This window comes from Penicillium vulpinum (genome assembly GCF_028829585.1).
Source record: "Penicillium vulpinum strain IBT 29486 chromosome Unknown utg000004l_segment0_segment0, whole genome shotgun sequence".
Lineage (NCBI taxonomy): Eukaryota > Fungi > Ascomycota > Eurotiomycetes > Eurotiales > Aspergillaceae > Penicillium > Penicillium vulpinum.
In genome coordinates, this window is record NW_026643244.1 from 2,813,562 (window position 1) to 2,827,528 (window position 13,967).

Sequence of the window (13,967 nt, forward strand, 5' to 3'; positions counted from 1 at the left end):
TACAGCATGGATGTATTACAGCAAATATGTGATAAGCGGCCTGATTCCCAAGGTGTCATCAATACACTCTTTCAACTGACGCAGTAGATCGTGGTAACTATTCTTCTGTTTCCCGTCAGACCTGATGTAAACAAACTCAATGTTATCCATTCCTCCAATGATCTCTCTCTTCCCCAAAAACTATGCATCGTGCTCATTGCCAAAGTCTGCGAGTCGGATAAGTTTCAATATCCTCCACCTTCTCGAGGTATCATGAGTCTTCCATATGCATTCTATTCGCAGAGCCTAACCAACTCACTTCACCAGGGCAATATCCCCGAGTCTCAAACCTGATCCATCATTCACGTCACAATTGCTGAACCCTGCGTTCCTCGAGATCAACCGCGAAACCCGCCAAGCTGGACAAGTCTCCAGACTTATACTCCAACTCTATCAACCACCGAGTCATCTCTCACGTCCATCTCACATTCAGAATGTCCACGTCTTATCTTGTCGCCGACTATCAAAAGGAGCGATCTGACTTGCTCTCATTCCTCAAGGAGCAATCTCGCCTCATCAGACAACAACCGACATCGGACAGCATCCAAGAAGCCAAAGTCAATCTACGGGACTATGCCAACGAGTACCTGGAGCGACTGGCGGACGCTGCCATTGCCATGGCTTCCGAGGCAACTGACCATGTTTATGTCACTGCAAAGCCAGCCAATTTCTACAGTGTTCTGGTTCCAGACATAACAAGCTTACTGCAGATACGGATGCCTCAACTAGCCGCGAGACTTGGTCTCAATCCGAAATGCGACATGTGTGTTCATTTCATTATCGAAGGTATTATGGCGGATCCCGTGTTCTAGGTGGACAAAGTTTGGGGAGTATGAATACTTGTGGAATAACGATGGATTTTATTTTTATCGTCATTCCTGTGTCTTAGAAGTATGGGTACAAGGACCATGGCTGCATATGTATCTACGTAAATGTAGCCTACGTATACATTATTGATACTGAATGTTCTATTTGGTAGGAATGTAGCATATCCCAGGACACTCTGGCACCGTCAGACCTACTCAACCTTATGAGGCCATGAGACTATGAGCCCTTCGTAATACTCGGGTATCCCCGGTTATATACAGAAGGGCCTTTGTATGGTTGACTCTTCTTCGCCGAGAAAATATCTCAAAAAAAGGCATCTAAAAAGAATTTCTGAGAATACTATCAAAAGGATACATATTGTAGTTGAATCATAGTTGTAACGTCTAAAATACCATCTTCAACTGACTTTAATATTCGGATTGTCCTTTATATTTTCTTTAGGCGGTAAGGCATAGATAGATTGCTACTCCAGGATATCTATACGTACATGTAATACCTAGGTCAGTTGGGCTTCCCTTTGTTATTAGAAAGCTACATTCATGTATATCAGGAGCTTTGGAGTTAGGTAGGTCATTATTCGTATATATTTATTCTAGTCAATTGTCCATCTTCCTTTCTATAGTCTCTATCATCACCATTATAAATCTATAGAGAATCTCGAGTGTATAACAAATGAATTATGTGGTATTTCATATTATTAGGGAGATCCAAGTGGCAAATCTCAAAAGCCGATAGGACCCCATATCCCCAGTGATGTTCACTGCAATACTGTAGCCATTTTACTTTCCTTTTTGGTGTTCTTCCCATCCTCTTTCCCTTTTCCCCCTGTCTCTTCTTCTTTCCCCTCTCTTTCTTTCTTTCTCACCTTTTCTCACATATTCTCTCATTTTCTCTCATCTATCTCACACCTCAACCACATATTCTCTTGTACTATACAGTTTCAGTCAGCACCACAAGCTATGGCTATCAGAGAAACGCACACGAGAAGTCTTGAGTTGGCTGATCCAGCTTTACTGGAGCAGATTGACAAGCTTTTTGCATGTGACGTGGGGTAGTACGTTAGCTTTCTCCAACTCGTTGTGGTTGGGGACCAGTCTAGTGGGAAAAGCTCGGTCCTCGAGGGCCTCACCAAGCTAAGCTTCCCTCACGACAGCAGCTTGTGCACAAGATTTGCGACGCAGATCATCTTCCGCCTCGATACCAACATGGCTGAACGGCAGATATCTGCATCTATCCTCCCTTCATCAGATGCAAACACAGAGGAGGACAAGAAGCTGCGGAGATGGAAGGCTGCTGGGCTTCAGTCACTGGATGCTGAGGATTTCACTCGCACAAACCAAAGAGGTATTATACACATACTGATTGAATTTTGGTAGTGGAGGCTAAATGTGGCTTGCAAGGTGCACGAGATCGTGAACCTTTCTTCTTCTGTTGGTGACCGAAAGCCAACCTTTTCGAACAGCGTGCTCCAGCTGGAGATTCGTGGCCCGAACGAGAGTCACCTTAGCGTGATCGATGTCCCTGGAATCTTTAAGAATACGACATTTAATCGAACTACCAAGCATGATATTACGCTAGTTAGGAATATGGTTCTTCGCTATATGGAAAGCCAACGATCTATCATGTTGGCTGTGGTTCCCGCAAACGTTGATATTGCCACTCAAGAAATCATTGAGATGGCCAGGGAGATCGACCCGGAAGGAGAAAGAACATTGCGGATCCTCACCAAACTAGATCTTGTTGACAAAGGAGCCGAACACAAAGTGATCCAACTCATCCATGATGGGAATGCAAACGGGCAGCTGGGGTGGATCCTTGTTCGAAATCTCGGCCAAAACCAGCTTCAGGCTGGCGATGCCGACCGAGATGCCGAAGAAAGAATATTTTATCAAAATGCGCCCTGGAATAGTGTTCCGCCTGAGAACTACGGGATGTCAGCATTGATGGGCCGCCTCCAAGAACTCCTCACATCAAACGTCCGCCGCGAGTTACCCTCGGCAAGCGTAACTTTCTGTTGCTGTGTATGCATGCAAGCAGCAGACCATTTCCTAGTGACTGGCCCCGAGGCCCCAATGAACTTGTTTTCACCTTTCTGGGCCAACAGGCTCTCCAACGAGAGACTGGAAGAGATAGCCGGAGAGGGCAGAGCCTCAACGCGCAGACGGCGACACTTGGAAAAGGAGATTGGAGACCTGGAGGCTGGAAAGGCTGTTCTTCTTGGCTGATTCGTTTTTATCAACCGCCAGTTATGTCACTGAGTATCAGAATAACAGTTCCAAATGTCAAATTACAAAAATAGTCGGCTGATCTGTGTTTTTAGTAGCCTTTCGAGATATCTGTTTTAGATATTTCCATCCCACTTTCAAGTTCATAGCTAGAATGATTCAACAGCGAGGGGAGAAGTTTAAACCGTACAGAAAACCTTTCCAAAATACAACTTGGGATTTGATGGAATTTTCGTGCCTGAGTTAATCAAAATTTAGACTCGTTGTTAGGAAACATATACAGAGGCGTCTAGTTACATGGTGTAAATGTGAGATGAGATTGTTGATAGTTGTATCAGCTAAGAGCTAAACTAGTATGATGACACTCATTCAATCCGAAATGTGTCTTCACCCCATCTATAAGAAGTCCTCAATTGCCGGGCCATCGTTAGCACTTGGTAACGTTCGATATTTGGCCCGTGTGGCTGGTGGAGGGTCAAGGGCCTCTTTGCTGTCATACTATCTCCAGGGCTGGCGGGCAAAACGTGTAAGCAGACCCACATCTTGGGATTACAGAGAACCCCAACTTGGTCATTGCGTCTGCACAGGCCACCCATGGCACCAGTCCACGTGAGTGTGACTTGCAGAAAAGTCTTTGGAAGACGTTGGCTGTTAAATTGTCTACCGTGAAGGTCAGCGAGACAGAAGAAGGCTCCGGGGAGGGTAAGGAAGCTTCGCGGCAACGATCTCATTGATGGGGGAATTGGAATCATGACGCGTCTTTTCCTTTTCATTGCGATTATCGGCTCGTTTCGCTATCAGGTTTTGGTTCGTAGGTGAACAAAAGGTATTTTGGACTCAACTCCCTGCGCGGATTCGGCTTTAGGCTCATTTTGGTCCCGAACACTAGACATGCAGTTAGCGAACATGTCTTGCTATAAATGTCTCATTTTTGTGCTGGATCTTTCGATGATAGATTGATTTGGCCGTCTTAGAGGTCTATCGGTCATTCCCCGTATAAGAAGCTTGTCGAATCGAAGCTCAAAATCGAGAATGTCGAGTTGAACATATATATGTATAAGAGATGCAATGCAATACTGTGGACTGCGAAGATATAGAAAAGGAAGAGGGTGAATATCGCTGTCTAGGTACTGATCCCGGACACCTCAGGCCAATATTCAAAACAACCTTGGAATAATCCACGCAAATGCGTATTAGCATTGGCTCCACCTAGATAGTTTAGACCCTTTATAAATCGTACGTTTAGGGGTTTTTATGCAAACCAGAAATGGTAAATTGAAAGATCTTTGATATTTATCTATGGAATGAGCGGGCATTTTATAGGATATGGATGATTTGAGACAAAGATAGATTATAGGTAAAATAAGATGGTTAAGGGAAAGTAACTGTTGTCACTCACAGTGGCCTACATCCTTAATTAGTTTTGGCGTTTGCACTGTCTATTGTACATCGCAGTGTGCTGTACACAGTAACCACTAGGGACTTCAGCTATTGGCTTTTATTGCTAGCAAAGTTGGCCATCCACGTAATTATAAAGTAGCAATTAATTGAACAACATTTGGAGGCCCTGGTGATATACTGCAATTTTCTGCATCTCAACACAGCCAGTTAAGTATCGGAATAACAATTCCAAAATTCAAATTACATGAATAGTCGGCCTTGAGTAGTCTTTTCAGTAATTTTTTCAATTTTATAGCTAGAAAGATTGAAAAGGGAGAAGGGAAGTTATTTATAACTATAAGTATAACTAACTAGGGTGGAGCTACTGGAATAACTAAGTAGTACATACACGTATCACGGTAAGGGAGCAGTCATATGACGGCCATAACAACCAGGGATTTAGGGATAGATTTAAAATCCGGATTGATCTCCGTGCCTGGGTTAATCAACTCATTCAACTCGAAATGTCTCTTCGCCCCATCCGTACAAGGTCCTCACCCGCCGGGCTATCATCAGCAACCGGTATCCTTCGATCTTTGGCCCATGTGGCCGGTGGAGGGTCAATGACTTCCTCGCTGCCATGCTCTCTGGTGGGTAAAACGTGTAAACAGAGCCATACTTCGGGTTTACTGAAAATCCCAATTTGGTCATTGCTTCTGTAAAACCCACCCAGGGTACTGACCCACGCGATTCGGACTTGCAGAACAGTCCTTTGAAGATCTCAGCTGTCGAATCATCTATGTTGAAGGTCTGCGGTAACGCAGGCTCCTGTGGAGAAGCCGGCTTCGTAGATACAACAATGTCATATACAGACGAATGCGAGGGGCGTGTCTTTTCTTTTTGCTTCCGCTGTTCGACTCTGATTGTTGTCGACTCCGCGCTCTGTCCTAGGGCTGAAAGGAATTCAGCCTTTAATCCCTGAGCAAATCTCGCTTCGACATCCTCGCATTGCTCCTGAACACCAGACAAACAGTCCGCGACCATATCTTGGTACACGAATCCCATTTTTGTGCCAAATTTTTCGATGGCGAATTGGTCTAGTTTTTTCAAAGCTCCAACGGCAGCTCCCGGCTCTAGGAGGTTGTCGATGGGAACGACAAAATCGAGTAGGTCAAGTTGATCCTTCACATGGTTGAATTCAGATTCCACCTCCCGTGATTTAGAGACAAACATCTGTCCCTTATTGTTGGAAAATGAAGGAATCGGAATCACAGAAGAAAAGTCCAGGATAAATCCTATAATTATAGCTAGGTCACCCAATGAGTCGGCCTCACTCTCCACCAGCTTCTCTCGCTCCCGAGGATGGCTTTTTTGAAACTCGCTGAGTTTTTGCATCCAGGTTATGGCATTGGAAACAGTAAGTTTTGGCTGACAGAGACGCAACATATAATGAAGCTGAGGATCGGATACAGTAAGGTCCTCCGGTTTGCCTTTTATGCCAACGCGTGGGTTCCCGGCGCTGTCATACATGTTGGATGTTCGCTTAAACCAATTGGATCCCGTAGCAGTCTGAACATGGCGCTTGAAAAGAGTCTGCGCTCGGTTGAGTTCTAGTTGACATATGTTGGAGATCTCTTGAAGTAGAACGGCTCGACAGGCCCTATCTTCAGCCCTTTTCTCGAGGAGCTCGAGGATGCTAGCAATGTAGTTCCAGGTAGCGGCTCCCTGGATTGAACTGTGGATAGCCTCAAAAACAGCAGCACTGATATATTTGTCAGTGTGGACGGGTAATCGGCGACCCTTTTCGTCGGGAATGAGTTCTGGGCGGCTGAAGAACCAAATATTCACAGCGTGAGCAAGCACAACAGGCTCAGTAGAGAGCAAACGCAGGTACTCTTCAAGTCTATCTTGGTGATCACGAGCACTAGCGACTAGGTCGGAAAGTGTAAGCTTTTTCCGTGGGGGCTGGGCAACTGATTTTGACACAGCCACAGGAGGTTCGGTATCAGTGGGCTTCGTGGGCTTCTCTTTCTTTGTCGGGGCCTTCTGAGCCCGGCTTTTCGAGCCTTGGTCTAAAATATCCTCAATGAGAATATTGAGAGTCTGCAAGGTGTAGATCTGTCTGTGCATAACGAACTCTCCGACCGATTGGGGAAGACAGACGTGAGCACGGATTGCGGGTTCAAGAGCGGCCAAGGCCTCTTTAGCTAGCACTTGAACAGAAATGGCGTACATGGATCCTTGGAACATAGTGTAACAGTTTTTAAAGGAGTTGACATGCTTGAGTCCACGTGTGCGCACTGACTCTTCGATCATGGCATAATCTCCGGGGCCACCATTGACTCCTTCACAGTACTGTTCAAAGAGGGTCTTTGTAGCTCGATGTTTGAGAAGGTTCAAAAGGTAGTCTGGATCGGACATGATGTCGTGTAAATTCAAGTCTGGGATGATTTTGTAGACATTCCCCAGAGACCGATCCAAGGAATGTTTCAAGACAACACCGTCTGCAGCCCCAGCCTTGAAACAATTCGCTCGTTCATTGGGGTTAAAGGACCGCCAGTTAGTCTCAACCACGGTGGCATGCTTTTGGCATTTGCGGGCAAGGTCGCTATGGAGCTCCTTCAGGAAGGTTGCCCTTTCGTTGTCCATATTCTTGGCTCAATTGACCGCCAGAGCTAGAGTTGACGTTGAGAGAATAAAATACCCAATGAGATATCACGGACTGCGAAGGTGGGGGAAAGTGGAGATGGTTTGGATAGTGACGGAAAAAAAAGGAGGAACTAGACACCTTAGGCTAATATTTGGAGAACCTTGGAACGACCTATAGTTGACAGCTGACGTGATATATTACAAAAACTCTATTAGGGCTAGCACTGGTTGCGCCCTTTACTGACGGAAGTTTGGAGGAATTTGTAGGTAAGTGAAAGCTCTCTGATACTTGGTCTATGGAATGATAGGGTACTCTATAGGAGATGAATCTGAGACACATGTAAACGTGAGACTTCTATATCATGGCAGTCAAACAGAAGTTATTACTTAGTATTCTACAGTGGTCTGCATATCTTTGGACCGTTTGCACCGTCCCTTGTACTTTTATCTGACTGGTGGGATACTACTACATATAACACTCGGCACTCTGCTTCTTAACATTTTTTTTCCCTATAGTATACTTTCCTACATTATATGTATGAAGAAAATAGTTTGTTAGCTTATCTGATATTGTCCAAACAGTCCTATCTATGTTAGCTCCGAAGTGGCGACTCGTCTGGATCGTCCTGGCATTAGACAACCCTCTACTTGTGAAGATCTGAATTTCCAGTGTGATCCTTTCCCCCCATTTGCTCCCACTGTTTCGAAATAGTCTTAACATCGGTCGGAAGGCACACTTCAGGAAGCTTCTGTGGGACGTTCCCAAGTTCGCCACAGTAATCAACGATTTCAGCGGCAGTCTCGGGATCACATTTCAGGTCCTTGAGTTCGGGAACAGCAATGATGTTGGACTTACCTTTTGGGTTAGGAGCATCCTTGGCGTCTGATAGATCTAGAGTGCTGGCCTTCCTAGAGAGGACTGGAATAGGGGCAGCGACGGGCCGCGTGGGTCCTGATACTCGACCATCGTGGTAGTGGCGGATCGAACGGCGCTCGCCACCAACCTCGCGCTCAGTGACGAAACCGTTGTTGACCGATTGCTTACGCCCTGTAGGCATGTTGGCGGCAGATGGTACCTATATATCTGTAGTCAAAACGGTCAGTCTGTACGTCACTGTCGGACTGGAAGAATGCACTGGAAGAATGGGATATTCCTAAGAAGCAACTGAAACCAGGACCATTATATAGTGTTGCTGATGGTAGCTTTGGATGGGGCAAGAACAAAGCGTTTATCCTTCTTTTGTTGGTGGCTTTCTTTCAAGAGTTTAAACTAGATTACTTGCTTTGAGGCCCTAATATATGGACACAGTAACAAAGCGTCGGGTTTCTTTTATTAATTACCTCTCACAATAAGAGGACCAAACAATGAAAGGCTTTGTTATAAATCAAGTCAAAGAAATCATACCTTTCGCCTCAATGCTTGAACATCTACTATATCCACCACCGCAACCTAACAAAAAACAGCAAAATCTCAACCATCTCTAGTGGTCAATCATCTTCAAGTCCTAGTGTTACTGCTTGAAACCCAAAATATGTCTTCCACACGAACCATATTTCTCTGTGAGGGCTACCCTACTGTCGATGAGTATGGCCTATTCCGAGGTACGCTGTGGTTTACAGTGAGATTTTTGAACAAGGACCAATACTGTTCTGACAGCGAGTTGATGGAACTTACAATTCGACGTCTCCGAGTGGGAGGATTCACAGTTGACTACGAGCCTATACACCAGGGAAGAGGATTTTGTAGTTCATTCCCGGTCTCAATTTACGGCGCTAGTCGTAGCGAGTGTCTTGCCATCATTATAAGGCTTGTGGAAAGCTACAGGGAGGATATTATTTCTGGGGACATTTCTATTGATCGGGAATTTCTTTTCAGAAGTAGGGATTTCATCAGATAGAGTGATTCTCACATAAACCTTCGCCAAGGGAGGATGGGGCGGGAAGGCTTCTGGGATCAGGGCAGGATGCATACACCGGAAATAGCGTGGGAGAAGTGAATGACGGGAAAGGACGAATCCCAATGTAAAAGGTGCGCAATCGATACTGGAAGGGTTTGACAAAGATCCCAAATTTGGGCCTTGTGTCGCTATATAATAAAGAATCAAGCTCTCAGCGTAGGAGTAAAAGTGAAGTCTCAAGTCTAAATGATGGTGGCCTCGCGAGTCTCCTGATTGGTTGTGTCGGTTACGCGTGTTTGCTCTGTTTACCTTTCTCCTTTCTTGGTGCGGTGAAAAACGGCAAAACATTAGATACTCAGGTGATCTACAGAACCCTGAGAACACTGGTCTCCCAAGATCCTTCCATACAGTTTTGCAACCTGAATTTAGTTCTGTGGGACGTTAAATATCTTTTTTATTCTGACCTAAGAATTTTATTTCAGAAAATTTCTTCATAAGGATTTTGGACGCTGTTTGAAAGTTGACAATGTCAACTTCGGGGTGCAACTATATATATGGCTTGTGTAGACCAACTACCAGTCCAAGTTGTGTTTTACTTGGATATCAGATACTCTTATCAAAATCTAGACACATACCTGAAGGACTACGTAAGAATACTATAATTTGGTCAAACGAAATATAAAATATGAATCTGTATTTGGTTACAAAATTGACCTTGGTAAATACATATGTATATGATGGATGTCTGGACAGAAAGAAACAATATCAACAACAAGTTTGACTCGACAGCAAGATGGTTTCCCTCACATATGAAAATGCTCAACGAATCTTGCGATCTACTAAGAGCGCATAAGTCTTGCCGTATCTCTAAGGGTAACGTTAAACTCCTTGATCTGACCAGCAGGGGTCTCGATAATGTATCGCCAGAGGGCCCAGACATCCTGCGTATCAGAGGGCGTATTGGGATCTTCTTGTTCAATCTCAAATCCCCTGACCCCTCCGTCAAGTTGCGATCCAAAGAACTGGACCAACACAAGATCAACCGGCGCAAGAGCGATCTCAGAGGAAAATTGAGTAAATCCGTATGTCTTCACCTGGGCCCGGACTTTCTTCCACTGGGGTCGCCATTTTTCGAATGCAGCTGTCCATTCCCGATCGGTACCTGTATCTGCAAGTGTAGCGCACATAGTCCAGAGGAAATGAGAGATGTTAATCCAGCCATCACAACTACTTGACGCGCCTAGGAACTTATCTTCTTCACGGCGGACCCTGAAACGAAACAAGGGGGGAGTGACATCTTTCGATGGTTTGAGTCCCAGTACTTTCGACATCGGCATAAGGTTAAAGGTATTGGGAGCGGGGTCTGAACCAGAGTCCTCGTCATCTGCATCCCAGCTCTCGTCAGTGTCAATGGAGGGTTTCGCCACCACAGCTTTACGTGAAAATCTCCCGAACATGATTGAAACTTGTAATCGTTAGATGATTTGGATTGGATAGAGGAATTGAAATACGAGTAAGCTCTTGGTCTGCTGTTGTGTCAGGTGGGAATATGGGTTATATAGTTGGAGGCCCCGTACTATCATGCTTGGCTCAAAAACGCCCTTTGTTTCCCTTTGACTTTCGTTCTTCATTCAAAGATGGCCCTCGAGAGACTAAAATATAATCACTTTATATAGTAATAGTTCCTTCTTTGTTTAATACCAGCTAACTTTGTCTTTACAATGGAATCAAAGCGACAAAGCAAAGATATTGGTAAGTCTGGAGCGACCCGCTTCTCAAGACTGGTTTGACAATACCAATGATGGAAATTTATGAGTCGAGCATACGTGAAACGTTTCACTAACAGCGGCGGCAGCATGACGAAAGGCTTTAACACCACACAACTACTTTTAGATCCCTTTGTTGCTCTCATGAGCTTGCTCCTCAAGTTTTCCAGAGATGCGGTCCCGCTCCTTTCGCCGATTCTCAAGGTGAAACCGCCCCCCTTCATACAAACTGAGATACAAGCCCAATGCAACCGCCGTCCATCCAGCACGTATCAGACCACCCTTGAACAAGCCACGGATGCCCTCATGACGTATGATATCACGACCGACAGAAATTAGAGACTTTCTAGGTTTGATCTTTGTGCGCGCCCCTGAAGATACCCCTTCACTGCCACGGGCACCAGCCCGAGTACTTTGATCTTGGGAACTAGTGCTGGGATCATTTGCTGATAGCATGACGCGGGTCTTGATCACATCAATTGGAGCAGTCACCGTCGCTGCAACTGTGCCTGAAAATGCCGCGGCTATACCCGTCAAGCCGGCTCGTTCGACTAATTGCTCTGACATTTCCGATGGTGGTCGGCCGGTGTTGCTGCGGGCAGCTTTTCGTTGTCTCCGCCGGTCAACTAAGTGTGATCTCACATACTCAAAGAGCGGGAATTGTAAAGCTGTTGTTGGGAGATTTCGACCAACGAGCGCCGTATACCCACTCCATAGGCGCCAAGGATGACGTCGAAATCGCAAAAGGACCTGTCGCATGGCAGATTTGTTTGTTTGAGAACCTTGGATCATCTGCGCATTTTGTTTTAGTACCTCTGCCGGGGTGAGCATGAGGCATGATACCATCTCCCCGACCGAAGAGGCAATTCCATGCATAATGGGAGTTGGAAGGGAATGTGTGAAGGGCAAGCGTAGACTGTTCAGAGAACTCTCTGGGGAGGTTATTGTGCCACTTTTCACACTCGTAGGCCTTATTGCTGAGGAATTGTGCATGATGCTCTTCACAGCTTCGTAGGTGGTAAAGAATGCGCCGGCTAGCTCGACAGATAGATGGGATTATTAGCTGCGATATTCCCTGTTACCCGTTCATGAATGAGAGTCAACACATACAAGATGGAATGGTAGAGAAAACCACACTCCAGACACCTTGGTACAATCCTCGGAAGAGTACACTGCGCTGCACTGCTCCTGTGCGCACATCTTTGAAGACCTTCTCATAGTTTGGGGATTGGACACGGGTCTTGAGTGTGTCGAAGGGGTAGACGACAAAATCGACTACAACTGCAGCAAATGCGCCTGCCTATTGAGGAATATATTCCTGTCAGCGATTTAACTCTGAAACAAGTATCGGTGCCAATAATTTAGGAAAGCGTCCAGGTGGACTGGAGGAGACTCACAACCCAAATATCGGAACTTGTGTTGTACATAGAGAATATACAGAACAAAAGAGCTCGAATTTCAGTGGTAGAGACATAGTAAATACTCAAATATTGAAAGATGAGCAAGCCAACATCCTTAGACCTCCAGGGCTCGTATTCGCTGAACACTTATCGATATCGATATGATGAGTGATGACGTCATGTACAACATAGTTCACGAGTCACGTGCATCTGGTAGAAGGAAGGTGAGACTTGCATGTGAGAATATCCCTAGAGGTTGTAACATCTACACTACCCGAGTTCACTTTGTATTGATCTGAACCCAATCTCCTTAATATTGTCGGTTCTCAAATATTTTTATATTTTGATTGAAACCTCTAAATCGCCAAAAAAAACCTCCAGGCTACCATCATATCGCAACATAGGGTAATATACAAAGCCTCCACAGTTTTTTTCTATTGCCAGCCGTTTGGTCCACCCCAGTGACCCTTGACCATGTATTTATAGTATACCCAAGGGAAGAAGTCCTTCTTCAAGTGCCAGAACGCACGACGAGGCTCACCCTGGTCAATACCGAACCAGTCTCCAAATGTCTCCTTGGGCACTCCGCCGTACTTGAACTCAGCAAGAAGGACCTTGCCATACTGAGTCAAGAGCGGGCACGAAGTGTATCCGTCGTAAGAAGCATCGAGTTCCTTGCCCTCCATGCTCTGCAGAAGGTTGCGAACAAGAACCGGTGCCTCGGAAGTGATCGCTGCAGCGGTCTTGGATGTGGGCAAACTGGAAGCATCGCCGACAGACCAGACGTTGGGGAATTTCTTGTGGCGAGTGCTGTTGTCATCCACATCGACGAATCCAGCCTCGTTGGCCAGAGGGCTGTTCTTCACGAAAGCATGAGCGCCCATCTTGGGGGAGACGTGCAAGAGGTCGAATTGTCTGGTGACCTCTCCCTCGGGGGAGGAGAAAATGGCAGCCTTGCCATCAATAGCAAGAAGATCGTGCTGGAACAATCCCTCAACACCGCGATCCTTCCGCATCTGCTCGAGGATGGCGCTGTACTTGGGCACACCGAACATCACGGGGAGACCGGTTGCATAGCTAATCTTCACAGGTGACTCAGAGGGGCTGGTTGGGTTGTAGAGACCAGCTTGTTTCCAGTGGTCCAAGGCAAGCCACATGATCTTCTGCGGAGCGCCTGCACACTTGAGCACACCGGCTGGCTGAGTGAAAATAGCGTTGCCTTCGCGGAAGTTTTCAATGGTGCGGAAAACTTTGTCACACGTGTCGTAGCTATAGATAGTCGAAACTGTGGAGTTCCGGTCTGCCAGAGCCTCAGGGAGACCCTTGATATTGCCATAGTTGATGCTAATACCGGGCACGACAACCAGATGCTCGTAGTTGATCTTGTCGCCACTCTCAAGGGTGAGCGCATTTTCAGCGGGGGCAAAAGCGCCAACGCCCTCGTTATAGAACTTGAACTTGGGATCAATCAAGGTGTTCAGTGGCTTGCGCAGATCCTCTTTGTGCTTGAGGCCGCCGCCAACCAGTGTCCAGCCGGGTTGGTAGTGATGCCATTCAGCTGGATCAATGACAGCAATGTCATCTTGCGCAAATTTGCCAGTGTTCAGAAGCTGGTGGCTGATGGTGAGGCCAGCACTACCACCACCGACCACTACAATCTTATGGTTTCGCGTGGAACTCACGGGAGACGCAGTTGCGAGACTCCTCCATTGAGCGACGGAGCGCTTGGCAGCAACTACTGTGCGACGCTGAAACATATTCGAATATAAGCCAAAATGTGAA

The 13,967-nt window shown here is 46.1% G+C and overlaps 8 protein-coding genes across 8 annotated transcripts; 2 read left to right on the forward strand and 6 right to left on the reverse strand.

Moving 5' to 3' along the window:
- Positions 1 to 473: 473 nt before the first annotated feature.
- Positions 474 to 851, forward strand: N7479_009560 (uncharacterized protein; the record flags this gene model as incomplete). The annotated part of the gene is made up of 1 exon (XM_057257253.1): positions 474 to 851. One exon carries the CDS (start codon positions 474 to 476, stop codon positions 849 to 851), a length of 378 nt encoding a protein of 125 aa, XP_057104711.1.
- Positions 852 to 1,826: 975 nt separating this feature from the next.
- On the forward strand, positions 1,827 to 3,092 carry N7479_009561 (dynamin family protein; the record flags this gene model as incomplete). The annotated part of the gene is made up of 3 exons (XM_057257254.1): positions 1,827 to 1,921; positions 1,967 to 2,180; positions 2,244 to 3,092. The coding sequence occupies 3 exons, from the start codon at positions 1,827 to 1,829 to the stop codon at positions 3,090 to 3,092; spliced, it is 1,158 nt and encodes a 385-aa protein (XP_057104712.1).
- Positions 3,093 to 3,457: 365 nt separating this feature from the next.
- N7479_009562 (uncharacterized protein) lies at positions 3,458 to 4,000 on the reverse strand (the record flags this gene model as incomplete). The annotated part of the gene is made up of 2 exons (XM_057257255.1): positions 3,458 to 3,886; positions 3,914 to 4,000. 2 exons carry the CDS (start codon positions 3,998 to 4,000, stop codon positions 3,458 to 3,460), a joined length of 516 nt encoding a protein of 171 aa, XP_057104713.1.
- Positions 4,001 to 4,982: 982 nt separating this feature from the next.
- N7479_009563 (uncharacterized protein) lies at positions 4,983 to 7,121 on the reverse strand (the record flags this gene model as incomplete). The annotated part of the gene is made up of 1 exon (XM_057257256.1): positions 4,983 to 7,121. One exon carries the CDS (start codon positions 7,119 to 7,121, stop codon positions 4,983 to 4,985), a length of 2,139 nt encoding a protein of 712 aa, XP_057104714.1.
- Positions 7,122 to 7,765: 644 nt separating this feature from the next.
- N7479_009564 (uncharacterized protein) lies at positions 7,766 to 8,179 on the reverse strand (the record flags this gene model as incomplete). Its single annotated transcript, XM_057257257.1, has 1 exon — positions 7,766 to 8,179. The coding sequence occupies one exon, from the start codon at positions 8,177 to 8,179 to the stop codon at positions 7,766 to 7,768; it is 414 nt and encodes a 137-aa protein (XP_057104715.1).
- Positions 8,180 to 9,858: 1,679 nt separating this feature from the next.
- N7479_009565 (uncharacterized protein) lies at positions 9,859 to 10,476 on the reverse strand (the record flags this gene model as incomplete). Its single annotated transcript, XM_057257258.1, has 1 exon — positions 9,859 to 10,476. The coding sequence occupies one exon, from the start codon at positions 10,474 to 10,476 to the stop codon at positions 9,859 to 9,861; it is 618 nt and encodes a 205-aa protein (XP_057104716.1).
- A 432-nt stretch (positions 10,477 to 10,908) lies between these two features.
- On the reverse strand, positions 10,909 to 12,212 carry N7479_009566 (putative mitochondrial carrier protein; the record flags this gene model as incomplete). The annotated part of the gene is made up of 3 exons (XM_057257259.1): positions 10,909 to 11,819; positions 11,896 to 12,085; positions 12,183 to 12,212. 3 exons carry the CDS (start codon positions 12,210 to 12,212, stop codon positions 10,909 to 10,911), a joined length of 1,131 nt encoding a protein of 376 aa, XP_057104717.1.
- Positions 12,213 to 12,619: 407 nt separating this feature from the next.
- Positions 12,620 to 13,942, reverse strand: N7479_009567 (NAD(P)/FAD-dependent oxidoreductase; the record flags this gene model as incomplete). The annotated part of the gene is made up of 1 exon (XM_057257260.1): positions 12,620 to 13,942. One exon carries the CDS (start codon positions 13,940 to 13,942, stop codon positions 12,620 to 12,622), a length of 1,323 nt encoding a protein of 440 aa, XP_057104718.1.
- Positions 13,943 to 13,967: the final 25 nt, after the last annotated feature.